The 21,209-nt window shown below is 36.1% G+C and overlaps 1 protein-coding gene across 1 annotated transcript in view; it reads left to right on the top strand.

Moving 5' to 3' along the window:
- The window catches only part of UGGT2 (UDP-glucose glycoprotein glucosyltransferase 2), a 107,345-nt gene that overhangs the window by 68,501 nt on the left and 17,635 nt on the right, over positions 1-21,209 (top strand). The window contains exons 26-33 of the mRNA XM_009891936.1: positions 3,929-4,056; positions 5,544-5,639; positions 7,369-7,471; positions 10,968-11,047; positions 12,807-12,996; positions 13,864-14,022; positions 15,189-15,274; positions 19,969-20,053. Of these exons, the coding sequence (XP_009890238.1) occupies positions 3,929-4,056; positions 5,544-5,639; positions 7,369-7,471; positions 10,968-11,047; positions 12,807-12,996; positions 13,864-14,022; positions 15,189-15,274; positions 19,969-20,053 (927 nt within the window). The remainder of the gene's footprint in view (positions 1-3,928; positions 4,057-5,543; positions 5,640-7,368; positions 7,472-10,967; positions 11,048-12,806; positions 12,997-13,863; positions 14,023-15,188; positions 15,275-19,968; positions 20,054-21,209) is intronic.

Genomic DNA, 21,209 nt, shown 5'->3' with positions numbered 1-21,209 from the left:
GAAAGATATGAATGTTTGGCTTGGTTTTTATTTTGCTTTACTCCTAATTTGTTTATTAGCTCTATTCCATTGAAGCTACTATGTACTTATGTCACTCCCACAGCTATTTAAGATTTAATCTGACAAAATTCTCTACATAGATTAATATTTGATGTATTATTAATGATACTTAAGAATAAATTTTGATCCTGAAGTCACCTATATTTTACACATTTGGGATAGGATAAACTACTGCATATTAAAAAAAAAAAATAAATTACATAATGCAGAGAAAGTCTGGAGGAAGCAAGACTTCCCCTTGGTTGATGAGGAGCAAGTTAGAGATCAGTTAGATAAAATGGTATTCACAAATCATTGCTGGGCCTCTCTCCATTATCTTTGAAAGGTCCTGGAGGACAGGTGAGGTGCCTGAGGACTGGAGGATAGCCAATGTCACTCCAGTCTTCAAAAAGGGCAGGAAGGATGACCCGGGAAACTACAGGCCGGTCAGCCTCACCTCCATCCCTGGGAAGATGATGGAGCAGCTTGTTCTGGGAGTCATCTCAAAGCACCTGGATGAAAAGAAGATTATCAGAAGTAGTCAACATGGATTCACCAAGGGGAAGTCATGTCTGACTAATCTGATAGCCTTCTATGACAAAGTAACTAGATGGGTGGATGAGGGGAGGGCAGTGGATGTTGTCTACCTTGACTTTGGCAAGGCTTTCGACACTGTCTCCCACATCATCCTCACAGGAAAGCTTAGGAAGTGTGGCTTAGATGAATGGACAGTGAGGTGGATTGAGAACTGGCTTACAGATAGAGCTCAGAGGGTTGTGGTTAGTGGCGCAGAGTCTAGTTGGAGGTTAGTAACAAGTGGTGTCCCTCAGGGGTCAGTACTGGGCCCAGTTTTGTTCAACATATTCATCAATGATCTGGATGAAGGGATAGAGTGTACCATCAGCAAGTTTGCTGATGACACAAAACTGGGAGGAGTGGCTGACACGCCAGAAGGCTGTGCTGCCTTACAGCGTGACCTCGCCAGGCTGGAGAGTTGGGCAGAAAGAAACCTTATGAAGTTCAATAAGGGTAAGTGTAGGGTACTGCACCTGGGGAGGAATAACCCCATGCACCAGTACAGGTTGGGGGCTGAACTCCTGGAGAGCAGCTCTGTGGAGAGGGACCTGGGAGTCCTGGTGGACAACAGGATGACCATGAGCCAGCAATGTGCCCTGGTGGCCAAGAAGGCGAATGGCATCCTGGGGTGCATCAAGAAGGGTGTGGCCAGCAGGTCGAGGGAGGTCATCCTCCCCCTCTACTCTGCCCTGGTGAGGCCGCATCTGGAGTATTGTGTGCAGTTCTGGGCTCTCCAGTTCAAGAAAGACAGGGATCTGCTGGAGAGGGTCCAGCAAAGGGCTACAAAGATGATGAGGGGATTGGAACATCTCTCATATGAGGAAAGGCTGAGGGACTTGGGTCTCTTTAGTCTGGAGAAAAGAAGACTGAGGAGGGATCTTATTAATGCTTATAAATACTTAAAGGGAGGGTGCCAAGTGGATCGGAGCACTCTTTTTTCACTGGTGCCCTGTGATAGTAGGTAACAGGCACAAGCTTGAACATAGGAAGTTCCATCTTAACATGAGGAGGAACTTCTTTACTTTGAGGGTAGTGGAGCACTGGAATAGGCTGCCCAGAGAGGTGGTGGAGTCTCCCACTCTGGAAGACATTCAAAACCCGCCTGGACGCTGTCCTGTGCAACCTGTTGTAGGTGACCCTGCTCTGGTGGGGGCGTTGGACTAGATGATCTCCAGAGGTCCCTTCCAACCCTGACCATTCTATGATTCTGTAATAAATTACAAAATACATTACATTAAATATACGATACATAGATAATAAAAAATAAATTACAGGAGGACTTCAAAGATGATCAGAGGGTTAGAGCACGTCTCCTATAAAGACAGGCTGAGAGAGTTGGGATCGTTCAGCCTGGAAAAGAGAAGACTCCAGGGAGACCTTGTAGTAGCTTTCCAGTATCTAAAGGGGGCCTACAAGAAAGATGGAGAGGGACTTTTTATCACTACATGGGCATGTAGTGATAGGACAAGGGGTAATGGTTTCAAACTGGAAGAGGGTAGATTTAGAATAGATATTAGGAAGAAATATTTCACTCTGAGGCTGGTGAGACACTGGAACAGGTTGCCCAGAGAAGCTGCCCCATCCCTGGAAGTGTTCAAGGCCAGGTTGAATGGGACTTTGAGCAACCTGGTCTAGTGGAAGGTGTCCCTGCCCATGACAGCGGTGTTGGACTAGATGATCTTGAAGGTTCCTTCCAACCTAAACCGTTCTATTATTGACTAGCATAGTATTTCAAGCTCCAAAACCTCATATTGTTTATAAATATTAAATTGTTCTTTAGTTCTAATTCTTGATGTTCAAATAAAAGTATAGTCATTTTATTGTTGTTATTTCAATTTATTGTATGTATATGCTGAAACCAATAGCCTTAATTACAGTGTGGCTATAGATGAACTGTGATTAAAAAATACAATATTGGGTTCAATATTTAGTACTTGTTAATGACAGTCAATGCCTTCCATTACAAATACAATTCATACAAACTACTCTGAGTTAAGTCTATTTGCTATTTTTTGCTCCACCGTTAGAGAGAAATAGAGATGCTATGTTGGCATCTCATTACTGGAAACTCTCTTTAAATTGTGTTCTTAATTACTCTCATGCATCCTAAATGGCTTCTGAGACACAACTGAAATACCACTAACAAACCCACAGAAAGCGTTTTTGTTGATGAAGCACAAAAAAAATGTGTTGACTTTTTTGTGTCCAAAAAACCCCGTAACTAAATATGCAATGTTATTTTGTAAATGGTAATGCCTGTTTTCCGTGCTGAAAAAAGCTCAAATAATGTCATATTTTAAGTTTTGAGGAAGTAAATTCCTTAAAGATATGTGGATAAATTTGATAATGTATATTTATCTATGTGACAGCGTGTTTTCACTTTGAAACATTACTTTTAAAAAAGACATGGGATATTCTTAATTTCTATTCTTGCTATTTCAGCACTGCAGTTTTGTTTTTATGAGGAAATTTTTTTTTTCTAATTATGACTTCTGCGAAAGCAGCGTGGTATTCCATAATCACACTATGGTTTTCTCCATCTCATGCATCATTAATATTAATAAAAACTTCAAAAGTGGAGTTTTGTTTGATAACTTCTCATTTCTAGGAAGCAGTTGAATTTTGGGAGAGAGGTATTAATCACCAAACTTCTGTCATGAGATTCCACATCGTGGAAGCCCTGTAGGCTCTTGAAGTTGACTTGGGTCAGTTTAGTGTGGTAGAATATGAGTAGGAAATCCAAACAACATCCTCAAAGCTATTTCTGGGACGTCAAGGCACTTTCTTTTTCTTCGGACACCAAAAAAACCATAGTAGCTCTGGTTTTTGTCTGCATATCCTGCATTTCTCATCTTTTGCTCTTTTCTTCCTTTCTATCTGTTCTGAGAAGCCTTGAGAAATTAAGATTGTGTTTGCAGAATTAGACAACTAAAGAGTGGGGTAGGCAGATAGTAGTTTGAATTTCAGTTTAAAATAATGTACCTAACCGAGCTTTTTCTTAAACTTCAGATTTGTTATTTCTAAATACTGTACTCCTTTACATAGGTATGTGTAATGAAAAATATCATGGATATTTCCATTGCAGCTGTTCTTTGTGATTGATAATTAAATGTAATTACATAACTGTTAGAACCTAATCCTGCATAGTTACTATACGGTTTAGTACTATATAGTTAATAATATTGAGATATATATAGGGCTGGGGGTTGCATTATGAATATTGTGCATTCATTTAAAATATTAGTATATTTTTGCTTACAGAAGAAACATTGGGACGTTGTACGCTTTGTAACATTTTTTTCCTCTATCTAAGGTACTGGGTCCTTTACATGAAAATGAATTCTATGCAGAAGACTTTAATTTGTTGGAAAAAATAACATACAGTACCTCAGCGGAGAAGATTAAAGGTATTGTCAAAGAGATGGGAAACAGTAGTAAAAGGTAAAATTCTTTTGTATTTTGAGGCTTTATGATATGCTGCCTTGTTTATTGCCTGTGACAAATTAATAATCCTTTTGCATGGGAGATATGAACAAAGGTTCAAATGTATAGTCACAGTACTCTTCATAATATATACCCATGTATGTACACTCTGCATGCACTTAAAGTGTTTGGTTTTGTGCTATATATTTGCTGTCCTCTTACTTAGCATCTGAGTACTTCTACGTGGACAGGTTTAACAGTCCCTCATCTCCTTTCTAGTATTTCCCTGACAGACTTAGTATACTTACCTACTCAAACCCTTGCCCTGTTTTGCAGAAGAAATGGCACATCTGCTAGATTTTGTATCATCACCTTTATGCTTGGCTAATTATGCTATTTAACATAGTTTTCCACTGTATATATAAACCGTATATGTGAGGTTTGAACACGTGTGCCATTTACTCTGCTGCTGACAGACTCTTTGATACCTCGTTACAGCACAGAGCAGAAAAAAAAGGCACCCTGTGTTATTCAAGAGACAGGCACCCTTTTATCTTTGGTCACATGTGTGATGAGGCTAAGGCAGAAAAGACCACTGCGTGTCCAAAGAGTCATATCCTCTCCAACTTCCCTCAGAACACGTGTGCAGCTCTGCTACATCACTCCACATACTTCATCTACTCTCACTGTATTTACAACCAGCTAACTGTAAACGATTCCTACTAGCTCTTGTTTACTTAAGAGTAATTATAAATAACAATAAGCTTGATTAAAATCCAGTGCACCTTAAAACCACAGTGATATCTGAGTATCGATATTTGAAGTAAGTAAGTGCATTGTCCTTGGGAATCGTTAGAAAAGGAGCCTGTAGAGGTGTGGGCAGATGTGCTGCTCTGACACCCTGCTAGACAACATTCGCACATCTGTTAATTGAAGAACTGAGTGATGAGTTCTAGCCAGCTTTTAGTCAAAGGATCCAGTTTGTGTACAAAGAAGGGAGTAAAATTATATTATTTTTACACTATCTATTGACTTTCTGTGTGAGTGACACTGAAATAGAACTACTAAGGTTTCTAAGCAAATTCCCATAAGAAATATCCAAAAAATTAAAAGATGTGGCCGAGTAAACTTGAAACTTGTTCGTTTATGTCTGTTCCTAGATGTTGTCACAAAGGGAAAAAATTGCAAAAAAAGGGAATAAAGAGCTATAAACCTCACCAGATTGTGCCATGCAAACTGTGAGGCTGAATGGTAATTCTACTAATTTCGTATCGGTTTTAAGAAGGTATAGTTCACAAGGTCTAAGGCAGTAGCGGTTCGAGGCATTGTCATGCTAATGGTTTTAATCAAAGCTACAATTCTTGAGGTGATAGTCATTTTAAAGAGTCCAGGTTTGGAACGTGGGCTTTTTAAATGTCCCTTATGCAGGCAGGCATACATTAAAATGTGAACATTTTACTCTTTTTCTAATGAAAAACAAATTATATGTGTCGTCTTTAATATAGTGGCAGTGATTTGATTATGAAAATAGATGCCCTACTGTCATCTTTGCCTAAAACAGAGATGAGACAAGATGCTGAATTACTCAAAGAACAGCACAGGTAAGTTCTGTCTGTCATAATAATGCACTTATAGTACTTTCATATTAAAATTAGAATATGCTGGTGACTGCATAAGGTCTTCGGAAACTTGAGTGAGCATTCCAGTTTTAAAAGAAATTGTTGATTCTATGATTGTATGAACAACCTGTCCATTTTCCCTAGTGTAATGCATCTTTACCTCTTTCTTAATAAATTAGTTAGTAATATCTAACCATTTTCCAGCCTTATTCTTTGCTGGAAAAAAAAAAAAAAAAGAGTGATTACAATTGGTGTGAATGGAAGTGGAGATCTGGAATTAGAAAACTTGGAGTCCACACATTTACTAAAATGTTAGAAGTAGTTTCACGATTAGAGCTAAAAGAAGCCCCCACTAATTTTCATTATTGTGGAAAATTCTAGCACAACTCTTTCTGTTTGTGGATATTGAGTACTATTGTCAAGGCTCATCCTTGTATAACAGTTTGTGGCTTAGCGGTGTCATTCTTGACCACAGCTAAATACACAGCTAATACACCTAGATTACATTCAAATGCAAATTAATAGGGCTCACAGGCACCTGATTCCTTGAGAAAAACTGAACAGATCAGCTAACAGATTTGCACTTGGCCAGCTCATATTAGTGTCATTACTGTACTTGTATGTTGGCTCCTTGTGTTTCTGATCCTGGATTTAGGAAGTGAAAATGCCTTAAGCGTTGTCTTTTGCTGTCATTGTTAGTGATTGAGACCTAAAATACCAAGATGTGCATCTGTCCTCTGTAAAGGGATAGTAATGGTAGCTGGTTTTAATTTAAGCTTAGCTGGGGCAAGCTTTCTGGAGCAGACAGGTACATTTTTTAAAGGGACGTATGATAACACAAGAACCATGATCACAATAAACATTTTTCTAATGCTATTTCCAAATCCTTACTTGTTCTTATTGGTAAAGGTGCTCTAGGGTGCTGTGCTGTTGGGTTGGCCCTGTTGTTGAAAACACAAGGAGCCCGTTTTAAGTGGCTAACACGTTTTCCAAAGTTACACTAATAATAGTCAATACGGTGTTACTACCATATTGGAAGGAGTTTGACTCACTAACGGTAGTCACATTTCTGTTTATATTTTTTGTGGAAAATGAATTCAGATAGTCCATTTTACGTATTTACAGCACATGATTATTTTTGTAAGTGAGGTTTACTAACATTTCCTTCCTGAAGATCCAGACTACTTTAACTAGGATCTCCTTGACTTAGTTTGATAAACTTGATTAGACTAAATTACGTTCCAGAATGCATAAAGCTAATGCAGCCTATCAAGTTTCACACCTCTCAGTTGCCATTTTTCCCACTATTTTTTAAAAATTGTGTCACTGCCATCACTTGTGAAATCTGATGATTCTAGATATCAGTGAAGGAAGCTGTAGACCAGTGACAAAAAGGCCACTTAAGAAATTTTTGTGTGTTTTCCTTTTATTTTATTAAATTTTTTTTATGGGGCATGTATTTAATCAATAACCAGTATGGAACTTTGTAGAGTAATGCTAAATTGTTAATTGCTCTTCACATTTAGCTTTTCTAGTGATATCACAGGGAGCAATAATGATTACTACTTGAAATGAGGGAAATGTCTTCATGAGCAGTAAAATCTAAAGTGCCTCTGATATTACAAATTTGTGCTTAAAAGTGTTTGTTATTTCCACAAAGTGAATTTAGAGTTTTCATGTCACTTATTTATTAATTTTTTTTTTTTGACAGCGTAGTAAAAGTCGATCCCCAACAGAATGAACCTTTCTATGATGTTATTGCTATTGTGGATCCATTGACAAGAGAAGCACAGAAGATGGCTCATTTATTGATTGTAAGATGGTGGTCATGTCTTTTAATTTGCATATTTGTAGTTTAATTTTTACTAAAATTTTTCTGATTCCCACGTACACTATAGTAAAAGGGCAAATAAAATTTAGGTATTTTTTTAAATATGCATTTGGTTATTTAAATTCTTATTAAAAAGCTGGGGATGATCTAATTCATCATTGTAAGTACCTTATTTGTGATTAAAATTCAGATGCCTCATGAAACCAGTTCTCTTAAAAGTAAGTCCATAAATGCTCTTTATAGTCCATAGCAGGAAAGGAAGAGACTGCATAATATAGAGGGAAAGGATTGCCCATCTCAAAAATCCAAAGAGGCATATGCTGCTTTCCATTAAACCAAATCACCTTAGTTTTCCAAGGTACCTAAATGAGGTGGTCTAAATCTGACCCGTAATATCATCATAAGAAGATTGGACTATAAACCTTTCAGCACTTGGAAGGGTATTTCTCAGTTGATTAATGCTACCAAGTATATCTAGAAGTCTTCCATTGTGTGCAGCTATTGATCATGTAAAGAGAAACTGTCCTAAAAACATAGCTCCTAAAATGATTTTCTTTTTTCACTAGCTGCAGGATATCACTCTACCTCAGGTTCCTTTATAGTTTCCCATAAAAATGTAAATTTTTTTCTTCTCTTTATGGTCTGTTACAATTCTGAAGTCTATAACTTGATTTTTGCTGCATCCTGTTTTATATTTTTCTCTGCAGTAATTATGAAAGTTTCATAAATTCTTACATTGCTTTTTCCCCTCCCACTTTCATACCCTTTTATGCCTCTTGTATCAAATGTTGAATCATCCACTCACTCTTCATACATAATAGTGAAGCAAAGAAAACATTTTAAAAATTCATGAAAACTCTGATATTTCAAGACTCTGAAATACTAGCTTTTCTCTAGAACCGGATCTTTCATTTCACCATTCTCGGTTGAAATGAAAGCTTGATATTACCAAATGAAAATATTTTCATTTTGGAATTGACTGGAAACTCTCTCCATTCAGCCAGAAGTTTATATTATGGTAAGTTGCATCAAGGACCTTGTAGCTCAGATCAAAAGCCTCCATTCCTCCCGGCACATCAGGCTCCCTAATGAGCAATATCTTCCCTAATGAGCAATATCTTCCCTAATGCGTGCCTAGGCAAATGACTCACCATGGTGTACCAAGCTATTCAGCCATCACAGATCCTACTTGATTCATAGGAGCTATAGTTTTATTTAAGAAGCCAACCCTTAGGAGAGAATACTGAAATGCTTTAAAAACTAAAAAAATCAGAAATTTCTTAATGTTGATGAAACTTATTTTTCATTTTTTAAAATTATTTTTTAAAATGAAAAGTAAAATAATCTGAAAATTAAAAAAAAAATATATATGTCCAATTATCTGGAAAGCCACCGCCTTCTGGTGTAGACAGAACATGCGTAGACATACAGCAAGCCCCAAACTCGAAGCTCCTAAATGGTCGCCTCTCTGATTATCTTGCTGTATGTGGGTGACTATAGGTAAACTGTAATCTAAAGTTTACTGATTAGGAAAAACTTGCTCTTAAATAATTTTCAGTCATAGTAAACGGAAATAATTCAGCCATTTTTTACAGTATGAAATACTTCCTTAACTAAATCTCCATGCTCTTCTTTTTGTGATTTAAAGTAAACAGACTGAACTCTTCAAACACCCTGCTATGAAAGAGGCTTTCCAGTCTTGTAACCGTTTTCATGTGTTGACTTGAATACGCTGGCTTTTAGTGTCCTCATAAGCCCTAAGTAAGAGAGCCAAATTCAGTATTCCAGAATTTGTGTTGTTGGAAAACACAGACATAATGCATTCTTGTCTTATTTGTCATTTCCTAGTTAAATTTCTTTGAAATGTTAATTAAGAACAGCATTATTCCTTTGGCTATGATGCTATACTAAGTTTCATGGTCAGCTGATGAAGTAGGGTGAAAGCTTAGTTTTTTTCACGATGATTTCATTCTGCACACAACAACCTATCAAGGCAGATTGCTGAAGTAGCCTTCTTACTAATGGGGTGAGGTTTTTGTCTTGTTTGAAGGTAAAGTCCAATACAGGTTTACATCATTTTGGATGCAACATCTTTATTTGAGAAATTGTTTTCTTTAATGCTGAAAATTCTTAGTAGATGAGACCAGCTAGCACTGGTTACGAATGCTCTTTATTTTGAATGACAGATAGACAGATACTTGAGTGACTTTGACCTCTATTTTGATTTTCATAGTCTTTAGCCCATGTCACGTAATACTTTCCCTTCTTACGCTTCCAGTGCTGTTGGGTTCTTGTTTCCTGCTTCTTCACTTGTTCTCACCCATATGCCATTCCCTAGTCTTTATTCTTTGCTCGGTATTTTTTCAGTGATGGTGTTCAGGTGACACAAAGGATGAGAAACTGGGAGCAGAACAGGTCCCTAGGACTATGTAAAGTTGTAGCACTATAGTAAAGAATACGTGTAGCCATGGGTTGAACTCAGGAAAGAAAAAAATGGTTATAAAAAAAGAGAGATTTAAGGATGAGCGTTGCCTTGCTTTGTTTCCAATTTATTTGCCATTATAGTAATTTTTGATTTTAGCCATAGTGGTATTGGTATTTTACCTTAGCTATAATATCTTGTTTACTTTTCTAATAATGTCTATAAAGGTAGACACAGCTGCTTTATGCTTTCAAATCAGTACTTTGGATCAGAAACCACAGAAACGAAGATAACTTGGTAAAGGTTTTTAAGAGTGCTTTAAAGAAATTAATAACTTTGTTAACTTTAAACAAAATAGATTGCTCACAAAAATAAGAAAAAAAACCAGTGTCCTAATATTATGGTTCCTATATATCAGCATCCAGAAAATTAATATTTTAGAAATGGACAGATGAAGAAACTGAGAAAGAAGTAGAAATATTTTAACTTACTGGAATGTTTTGAAGTTGACTGAATAGTTTAACACATCACTAATCTATTGTTGACATTTAAAATTATTAAGTAATTAAGTATTAAAATAATTCTCTGAGCTTTAATATATTCAACAATTTACTGTATGCAGCTGTTTTAATAGGAGTGAAAGTCATTGTTTTAAGATTGGTTATTGAATAAAAGGCATGTGTTGTACTTACAGACTTTCAAGTGCTTTAAAATCCTCTAGAAAACACAATATAAGAAAGGTGATAATATAATTTACTTAAGCATTGGAAAAGAGGGATAGATTCTCTTTAAAAAACTGCATCACTAGAGGAAAACATTAACATTTTGACTATCAAGAATATCATATGCTAAATCATGCAGTTTTAGAAAAGGTCAAATCTTTATTTGGAATATCTGACAACATCCCTTAATATACAGATAAATTTAGAACTTTAAAATGTTTGAGATTGCTACTGAAGCTTGAGAAATGACAGGATGTCGCAAGGATAACTTTGGCTTATTTTCAAAGCTTGGTGATTACCAAGAACCATTTTTTACAGAGATTTTTTTTCTGTAGGTACTTAAAGACATTATCAATGTGAAACTCAGGTTGTTTTTGAACTGCAGATCTAAGTTGTCAGAAGTACCACTGAAGAGGTAAGTAGTTTATAGCTTTTCTTACAAGTATATGGTCTCACTTGGTTTGGAAAAACAGCCTTAACAGTGGATATTCCCCTAAAAAATAAATAGTGGTTTGTGTTTCTGAGTTCTTTTGTTGCATTAGTTAGTTTCTTTGAATGTAAGTTGAATATTACCTAAGCAGTTTGCACGTCTAGAGAAAAATTCTAATTCTAAGGCATCAAGCATGGGATCACAGGGAAGTGATCTAGTCCATCAAATGCACCTCTTCTAAACAATCCTTAGAGAAATCGGTGGAGAGTTTTTCATGCCTGTGAAAACTGGCAGAGGGAGACTGTCTGCCTAACTTGGTCACTTCTTACAGCCCACTGTCTGTGCAATGAATTTTACAGACTAAGTACGCTTCACTTAAAAATGAAATTCATCAAAGTAAATGTATAGTCTGCATTTGAGATCTCGTTATCATTTGTTAAGAATAGTATACCCTGAAGGCACTTGCCTTAGATCGAAATGTCTTTTAACTGTCTGTAAAGACCAGGGTTCACTAATTCAGTTATAAACGTTTACACTGAAGTGAATTCCCCAGGGAGGATTCCTTTCCTTCTAAGAGAAGTGTTTAAGCACTGCTATCCCTTTGGCAGATATTTTACCTACAATCTTATTATGAGAGAGGCTGCTGGTAGTGCTGGCCCTTCAGCCACCAGACTAGAGAATTAATCACTTCCCCACAAAACAGAAGTCCTTAGTTTCTATTCAGTTTGAGAGGAATTGAACTCACACCTTTTATACCGCAAGAAGAGTGTCTTAATCATCAGTCTTCTGAGTATCTTGTGTGAACGTTGTCAAGATGGCTTTTAAAGCTAGGTGCTTTGCAGGTGTTAGTGTTAGAAATGTTAGAGAATGCCTGGTTCTTTCCCTGTGCTTAAGTGAGGTGAGAGGAAGAAGTGTTCTGGCATCTGCCCTGCGGAAAGGTTAAGAAGTATTCCAGCATCTGCCCTGCGGAAAGGTTGTATTTTTCTTGCAGCGATGGTTTTGTATGAAGTACATCCATATGCTAGCCCAAATACTTTTTGGGAGAATTGGATTCCTCCTGATAGGTACAGACTTACCTTTTTACTTTTCATAGTAGTTAAGCGTCCTTTCTTTTTCCCCCCCCATATGAAGCGCTCATTGCTTGCTGCTTTCACTCTCCATCTTCAGTGCTTTTCTTTCTCTGTTCTGATTCTTCTCATTTTGTTGAAGAAGGAAAAACATAATTATTTTATTGTTGGAAGGAACTTTTACCTGTGGAATAAATGGGGTAAGAGCTGTAGAGGAATAGAAGGATCTCGATTCCTCCTTTCCTCTGCTCTCTGTCTTTGCTAGTGCTTGTGTCAGGAGCTTTTCCCAAAGAGACTCTTCTTCCAGCAGAGATTAGTCTTTCTGCTTAGTTTAGTGATATAGATTCTGAGAATTCAAGGCAGTTCATGGTCAAGATGTTCAGATGAACCTCTTGAGTATTCACCTTCCCAGCTGTTTAGAATGTTAAAGGAAACTATGCTCTTTCGCAGCAAAAAAAATATCAAAAGCAAATACATCTGTGATTATGTACCAGCCCATTTGAGGTGCTGTAGGTTTGTCTGACAGTATTCCAAAAGAATAGGGTGCTGCCGTGCCTCCAAACGTCATTAATTGGGTAAACACTCACTGTATTTTGAAGTATTTTTTAAAAACCTCATGTCTGGAACTTCATGCTTTGGTAAATGTATTATTTTTTTTAACACTACTTTTTCAACAGCTTCTATCGGTTTGTTCTGGAACCAGAATTAACTTACGGGATCAACAAGCACCTTCCTTCTGAACCTATGGCAAAATTCCTAGAATTGCCAGAATCACCCCTTTTGACTCTAAACATGATCACACCTGAAAGCTGGTTGGTTGAAGCAGTAAACAGTTCCTGTGATCTCGATAACATTCATCTACAGGATGTAAGTAATAGTTTGTAAACACCATAAAACTTGTGTTGGACCGTCTACCTCAAGAGGGAAATGGAAGTATTGTGAGGGTTTTTTTGTGTCTGCTTTCCAGAAATATTTTCTGTGGTAATTGTTTATTTAGTCAGTATTTTACCTTTTTTATTTTCATCATCTTTTTTTCACATTTTATCTTACTAAAAAAAGTCTTGAAAGAAAGCAATGAAACAAAAAAATCAGAATGCAGAGTACAAGTAAAAGTATTTCATCTGCTATGTTGAGCTTTATAATGTTTACAGAAATACTATTTTTTGAGATAAAAGTAAAGCAATTAAGGGATTCTGTGCATTAGCTTTCTATTTCTCTTTTATTTTTTATATATATTTTTGGTAGTAATAGGATTTACCTAGGTAAATCTTCATATAAACCTGAATATATGGCTGTTTATTAATATATATTAAAATACATGACCCTTTTTTAGTTGACAATTTTTTAATTCTTTTTAATCCCTTAGCTTCAAAGTCATTAGATCTGTTTCAGTCACAAAGCTTATGCAAAATATTGACGGTGTTTGATGGACTGAAGCTGTGTATTTGGAAGGTGTATTGTGAAAATAAAGTTTGGGATTCACCTTACCAAAGATGAGATGCCTCAGCTTCCTCATGGTCAATGGAGAGAAGGTCCCTCCAGACAGTGATTCATCCTCTTTATCTAGGATATCTTTTTTAAAACTGAGTGAAGTTCCTTCTGGAAGGGCCTTTCTCTTTTGTTTGACAGTTGAATTTAGTGGAGGTAAATACCACACATGTTTGTCATTGTAATATGTTGCTTTTCCCACATAGTTAAATGACATAATTTATTGATGAAATGTTCGTTCCACAGATAAAAGGGACAGTTATAGCAGAATATGAACTAGAATACATATTGCTTGAAGGACATTGCTTTGATGTGACAACTGGACAACCTCCTCGAGGGTTACAGTTCACTCTGGGCACAAAGAATAATCCTGTCATGGTTGATACTATTGTGATGGCCAACCTAGTAAGTATTAAGTATACAGAAATAGTCATTACAATTGCACACTCTTCATAAGAATTCTTTGTGAGCTTCTTGTTCTTTAAATCCATTTCTCTGTGTTGCAAACGTAGTAATGCTAAAAGTAACAGGAGTATCCTGGAGTTGAGACCATCTACAAAAGATGCGCATCTCTGATTTGCTGAGCTTTCCCCTGCTGCTCTTCTGATCCAATAAAGGTTTGGATATAGCCTAATTTTAGATTCTTATCTGAAATACCTAAACAGGGAGCCTAATTGCATTAAGTGGATGGTAGGAGGTAGTTATATTCAGATGGAGATTCCACTGACAAATGTAAGGTATGAATTGTGTTCTGATTAAAATAACCATTTTTGTTACACAGTGATCCAGGCAAAAGAAGGCTCCTATTTTAGATGCTTCAGTTAAGTGCTTAAAACCTCTGTGGGACAAATCCACACCTGCTAATTCCGCTGGTCATCCAAAGTAATTATTTTTCGGTTTAGTAGTCGTAGAGCAGAAGATCTTGTGATTTCTGAAGTGAAAGATTTATTTTCTATTGGCTAAGGTAATTTGATAGTGAAGGATTTTGATGAAAAAGATCTGTTACCTATGTGCTATTCTCTGTTCTCTGTAAATACTGTGTCACAAGGAACAAAGTGCCTAATAAACTGTGAATCTTTGATTTTTACACAAGTACTGAATATGGTCTTAACAGTAGGCGATGTTCAACATGATGAAATTTTTAATGATTCTTCACATTCCAAAGCTTCCTTCATCTGTCTTTCACATAGTGATAGCTGTATGCAGTGTTCCTAAATTGGGAAGGAGCTGTGTTGACTTGGAAAGCTGTTCCAGACAAAAATCTTAAGTTTCAAAGAAGCTATTCATTTTAGGGTCAGTTTAATAATTTCTTTCTTTCCTACTTGCTTACTTGCTGTTCTAGGTAGAGGTAGAAACAAATGGAGCACTGAAAGGCATTAATATGGACATACAGGAAAGGTGATACTTGATTGCATCACTGGCATATTATTTGCAGGGCTGGTTTGACAGTAGGTAATGGTTGCTAACCCTGGCTGCAGTACCAAATGTTGGATAATTGATGTTTGAAAGAGTACATGGTTGATTCTGAAATGCTGACAGAACAAGTGACTGTCATTTCATTTTTTTCTCAGGGGTATTTTCAGTTGAAAGCAAATCCAGGTGCTTGGACACTGAGATTGCGTAAAGGAAGATCCGAAGAGATTTATCAGGTCTTTTCGTAAGTATTAATCCATCTTATGGAAACATACTTTTAAATGAATCTGAAAGTGCTACATAGTTTGAAAAGATATGACAGTACTGAAGGAAAATGAGCAAAAATAACATGAAAGAAATCAAACAAGAAGCAAATGATGATTTAAAGTTTATAAGAGATACCTTATTTCCTGATTAGCGTAAGTTGTTGTTTGATGCTTCATGTGTTCTTGAAGGCATTTGGACATGTTAATGCATAATAAGCCTAAGCTGCTCGGCTAGACTTGATGCTAGCGAAGTCTTTTACTATACAGCTACAGAGCTACCAGACACTCGCCCTGTCATTTCTGAGCACGGTTAGCATTACCTGCAACTGCTTGCACCAAATTCTGTACAAATGTCACTCATGGCTTTGTTGCTTAATATTTTGGCATTCCCAACATACTTAACATGTAATTCCAAGAATATGTCTGCTGGAGCATTGTTAGCTCTCCAGCAGCATCTTGATCACCTGGAGGAAGTGCCATAAATTTCCCTCTCATAATTTTTTTTGAGCCCTGAGGGTACCTCTGAATGCAGTTATTGATGGGTGGCATCTTTTTTTAACAGGAGCATTATATTCATTTCAGTTCTAGGCTTTTTTCTTCAATTAATTTTGAGTGTTTCTTAGTTGTCTAAGTCATCTAAGAATCACTGTGGTTACATCTTCACCTTAAGATATAGAAGCACTCTTCAGTTCTGTACCCTGGATGCGTGTTGACTGTGCCACATTTCCCTCTCTTGGGAGAAATCCCTGTGCGTGGAAAGACGCCACATTGTACTCCAGTAACTGGCATTTAGTTGCCACCTATATGGCTTATAGATCTGTAATTTCCGTGGTCGATTTTCATATGAGGAACACAAGCTAGCCATCGTTCCAACTATTCCTTAGAAGAATCATCTTTTTCTTGTGTTTTGTGTAACAGCATAGATCTCTAGCATATGAGGGCTTCCTCTTGAAGCTTTGGATCCAGTCCCTTCTAGAGGAACAGTATTTTTTTTATTTCAGCTTCAGTTCTTCCTTCTTTCCTCCCCCACCCTGCAATTCTGTGGGCTGAAACAGGTCTATTTCTTATAAAATATTTATTATTTCTCGGAGTTCAGGAACACATAGTTCCATATGATTAGTCATCAGCTACTATTAAAAAATGAAAAAAATGATGAACATCTTTGCTCTTTTGAATATTTAGTTAATGCATCAATTTCAGTGTTACAGGAAGAAATGTTAACAGGATATTAGGTTCATCCTATTTGTTTGCAATTTTCAATTTATTTTTTTTCCAGAAACCACTCACAATCTGTTGAAAAAGCAAAAAACCAGAGTCTTTATCTTAAGAAGTTCACTTAATCTCCACCAACTGTAGCTGTTTGTCTAATGTAACATTCAATTCTCAAGATATATAAAGAGACTTATGAAAGATACCATGGTTAAAAAAAATAATGTAATGAGCTGTAGTTGAATTAAAAAATGAAACAAAATGAAACAAAGCCACTCTACTTTCTAGGCTGGATCAAAGAAAACTTAAATCATCTGCCTTTTTTAAGATTACTGGTTTTTCCCTAAGGACTAGTACAAATGAGCTTAATTGAGCTCAGCTAAGTTATGTAAAATTAATGCTTGATGAGGAATCTAAACAATAGCGTTTATTTCATTGAATTATTACAAGCTGTAGGCTTAGAGTACAACTGGTGAAGTATGTTTGGGAGGCTGGACCAGGATCTTTGATATTACTTTTACTTACATCAGTATTAATAGTATCAAATTGCTATCAGAACTCAAGCAACTATTTGACAGGATGGAATTTTTTCAAGAGGTATTGCAGTATATTCGCCATCCTTGTGTGCTAATCGTATCCTCTCCTGTTGAACTGTGAGATGACCTGTTTTCTTTGAGGCACAGGCCTATAGGATTTTTAGGAGAAATACAGGATTTTGAAGTTAGGGCATGTTCGACACCTCAGTGCTTATTTGCTTCTCTCATAGTAGCATCTAATACACATGCAAATAATTTATTTTTACTTTATGTAAATACACAGCTTTTGAAATAAGCTTCTTTTTTTTCCCCCCAAACACTGCTTCTAACAAGGATCATTATTTTGAAGCAGTCACACTTGTAAATCAATTTGTTATTAGTAAATTGCTATTAATATTAGGAAGATGAAAATAATTGGTATACTCAGCAACAGTCTGAGCACTGCTTATTGTTAGAACTTTGTGATGTTGATAGGAAACCAGATAGGTATTGCGAGATAAGACTGTAGAAAATTGTTTGTATTTAAAGATATAAGATCCTGTTGAATATTTCATTTTTTAAAAAGGCAGGTAGATATAATGTATTATATTTTGATGGCATGCAGACTGCTGAACTGAAAATTGTATATTTATAATTTGGGCAAAGAGTTTTTTGTTCGGTTCTTTGTTTTGAGATTTTAAAGTGTCTCCATTTGTTGAACTTGAATGCTTTTGTTCTCCATATGGAAAATTATAATTTATATTATAGTGATATTTATGTGTATTTATATTAAAAGTATGTAGGTATTTTGAAATATTTTAAAGCTGTGACATCAGTCTGCTGAACACGTTTAGTTTTGTACAACAATTGTATAACAATAAAGTAGTTACTGACAGCACTATTAAATATTTACCAATATGCAAGACATTTTGCTTGGATTTAAAAATGAAGTTGTGCCTACTTTCAGTGAGTTTGCAAACTAAGTTACACTAACAGCATTCAGTACCTTTTGGACAAAACACAAAATCCTTATTGGTTTTGTTAAGGGAGTTTATAAATCATGATCACAGTTCTTCCAAACCCCAGGTCACATACAAAACCTTATTCATGTGATCGCTTATGTGAAATGTGCATGTGTTACATGAATAAAATTACAACATGCTGAATATTATATGCACAGAGACAGAGAAAGAATGAGAGGTCCTGTATAAGGTTTAGCATACTGATTTAAAATTAGAGAACAGTACGATGGACTCTGTTTTCTTTCAGAGAGATACTTACCTAAAAACAAGTGACTACCTTAGTCTGTAAGTAGCCATTGAGCATGTAGTTGAGAAGGAATTGAAATTAAGTACTCTGTCAGGAAAAGAAATGTAATAGTAGCAAGTATGCAAAGATGTGAATGGAGAAACAGATAAATTGGATCTCGAGACCAATGTTAAGTGTCCAAGATAACTCTTTTTGGTATGTTGTTCATACTGGGATAGAAATTCATCACAGTGAGTGCTGCGCAGAGTAAAGCAATTGGCACTCAGTAAAGATGGAGCTGACAGCGAGGGATCCACAGAAGGGGTTTAGGGAGACAAAGCAATGTTATTAAATTTACAGCCAAACCAAACATTTGGAGAATATCGTAAAGATTTTAGAAAATCACCTTCATCAGCATTGCTGCGGGGCTAGCTACAGAATTCGTAACAGAGATTTTTAGGCAACTGAGTGAGTAACAGTAAATTCTGATTTTGTAAAAACTGAGGGCAAAAATGGGAACACTGTGCCAGCTTCACCCTTTCTGCTATCAGCAGTTGTGTTTGTCTGTAGTTTTACTATTTTAGGGCTCTTTAATGACACACATTCTATTTAAAGTGGAGATCTGTGCCTTTTTATGTTGAGTACTGTACATCCCTGTGATAAAAAGACAGTCCTTGGCTAAGTGTTCACATATGCAATATTTTAAAAGTGTGAAAATGAAACTGAATCAGAGAGTAGAAAAGTCAAGATAATCCTGAATGTTTTGTGCAAGAATCAGCCATCTCTATGAAACTTAGTAATCACAGGCACTTTTTACAGAAATGTATTAAATAGAAAATTCAGATAACTATATGAAATGTAATCATTTTTAGGTAAATAGTGTGAAACAGATTGAAATAAGATTTAAATATTTGTTTTCTACTCAAAATAAAAAAAATTCAAGCCTAAGGGGTAGTAGATTACTTTCTTAAACCAATTCTTTATGCGTCGCCTTAGCAAGAGGAAACCACATAATGCTGTTAAAAGACAGAAAGGATTGAAGGAAAAATATATGGGCTATTGAGATATAAAAGCTATAAAATTTGAGAATTATGTTATTACACTGTATCACAGAGTGACAGCAACATTTTTCATACTTGTTACTCAGTGGGCTGCAGTACAGTTTTGAGATGCCTGAATGGCTTTAGACTGATGTTCATTAGGGCAGACGTTCACGTGGTGCCTTGCACGGCCACGTCTTTACGGGGACAGTTACCAGTTGAAAGCCAACCTTTACTATCTCGGCTTTCCTTAGACTTCTTACAGTGGATTTATTTTTAAAGTATATTTAATGCTGTCACACAGCAATTTTCAAGATGTTTTCCATATTTGAAAAATGAAATGTAGTTTAATATTTAAGTGTAATGTATACCTGTATAATGCATAATAATGTATTCAGCTCAAGGTTGCTGCATTTTTTCGGTGGTTGATGAAATTTCCTGCGAAAATCCAAATTAAAAAGTGAGGGCTACCACTGTGGACAATGTCTAGCGACAAATAAAAAGAAAGTTTCTGACGTTAAGTTATAATTAGGTGCAAGTGAAGAAATTTTCTTTCTGCAATTGTCAGCAACCCTAAACCTTATACTCTAATCAAATGCAAGTAATAATGCATGTTTTAATGAGCCAGTACTTTTGCATGTTTTTTTTTTCTCCTCACAGCCACGAAGGAACAGATTCTGTAGCTGACCTGACAGATGTTATTGTGGTTTTAAACAACTTCAGAAGCAAAATTATCAAAGTCCAAGTATGTAAAGAGATGCCTTTTTTGTCTGCAGTGTTTCCTTATATGAAATAGGACTAATGCTTACAAGTCTTAGGCTATATTTAATGCAAAGATGTATATTGAAATATATAATTTAGATTCTGTTTAATTAAATAGAGAAGGGTGTGCAAATTAATGTAGTTAATTTGATCCAATCAGGTTATACTAATTGCATGGGAGATTGTTAAATAGCTGTTAAAATAATACATCCGCGTGCGTAACGTGGATAAGATTTATGCTGTTTGGCTTAAGGTGTCTTAAGAGTGTAGTCTAGGTGCCTTAAACTCCCTCTCTGCTTAGTAGAACGAGAAAGACAGTTCAAAGGACTGCTCATCCCAGCTCACATATATGTATTTCAACCAAGGGGATTGCCACCTCTTGAGACATCCAGTTCTCACCTGTGACTGGGGAGGCGTTTTACATGAAGTCCAGATACCTGAGTGAAAGTTAAAATTAGGAATGTTGAATTCTACTCTAAGCTACCAAATTTGTGTAAATGAAATTACATTACTTTCATTCTTAAAGATGCATCCAAAAAAAGATGATGAAACAAGAGCTATATTAAGGAGAAAGAACCTCATAGTATTACATTTTTTCCACTATTTTGTAAAATAACATTTTGTGTAGGTGTCCTAATTTGTCCTAATTTTAGACTTTAAGAAGAAGAGAGAATGATGTAAACACAAGTACAAAAGGAGTTTTTAAAACCACACATAGGAGTCTCTTCCCCAGCCCTGTAACTGAAAGTTTCCAAAACCTGAAGGAAATGTGTAACTCTGGAATGTGATGAACCTGACTTTAAACCACAGAGAAGGGGGGAAAGGGTGCCATTTGGCTCCAAATAGGAAAATCAATCTATGTGAAAGGTGGTACCTGTTAAGCCTTTAACTAGAATATGTAAGCTCTGTCATTCAGTTGAACTGTAGAATCACTTCAGCAATACCTAGGATGTGGCTTCAGAAGCATTAGCTAAAAAGATTTATGATGTAGTGTGAACAGAAATCTGTAAGTGATGGTATAAACAAGTGAAATTAATACGGTTAGAACTGGATATGTTCAAACTCGTAGTGTTTTAGAAGCTATTTGGGTTTCAAAAACAATTAGGTTTCTTTTAATCAAGGAAATTAAGGTCAGCAAA

The sequence above is a fragment of the Charadrius vociferus genome, unplaced genomic scaffold (assembly GCF_000708025.1).
Source record: "Charadrius vociferus isolate BGI_N301 unplaced genomic scaffold, ASM70802v2 scaffold110, whole genome shotgun sequence".
Taxonomy (NCBI): Eukaryota; Metazoa; Chordata; class Aves; order Charadriiformes; family Charadriidae; genus Charadrius; species Charadrius vociferus.
This window is presented reverse-complemented; position numbering and strand designations above follow the sequence as displayed.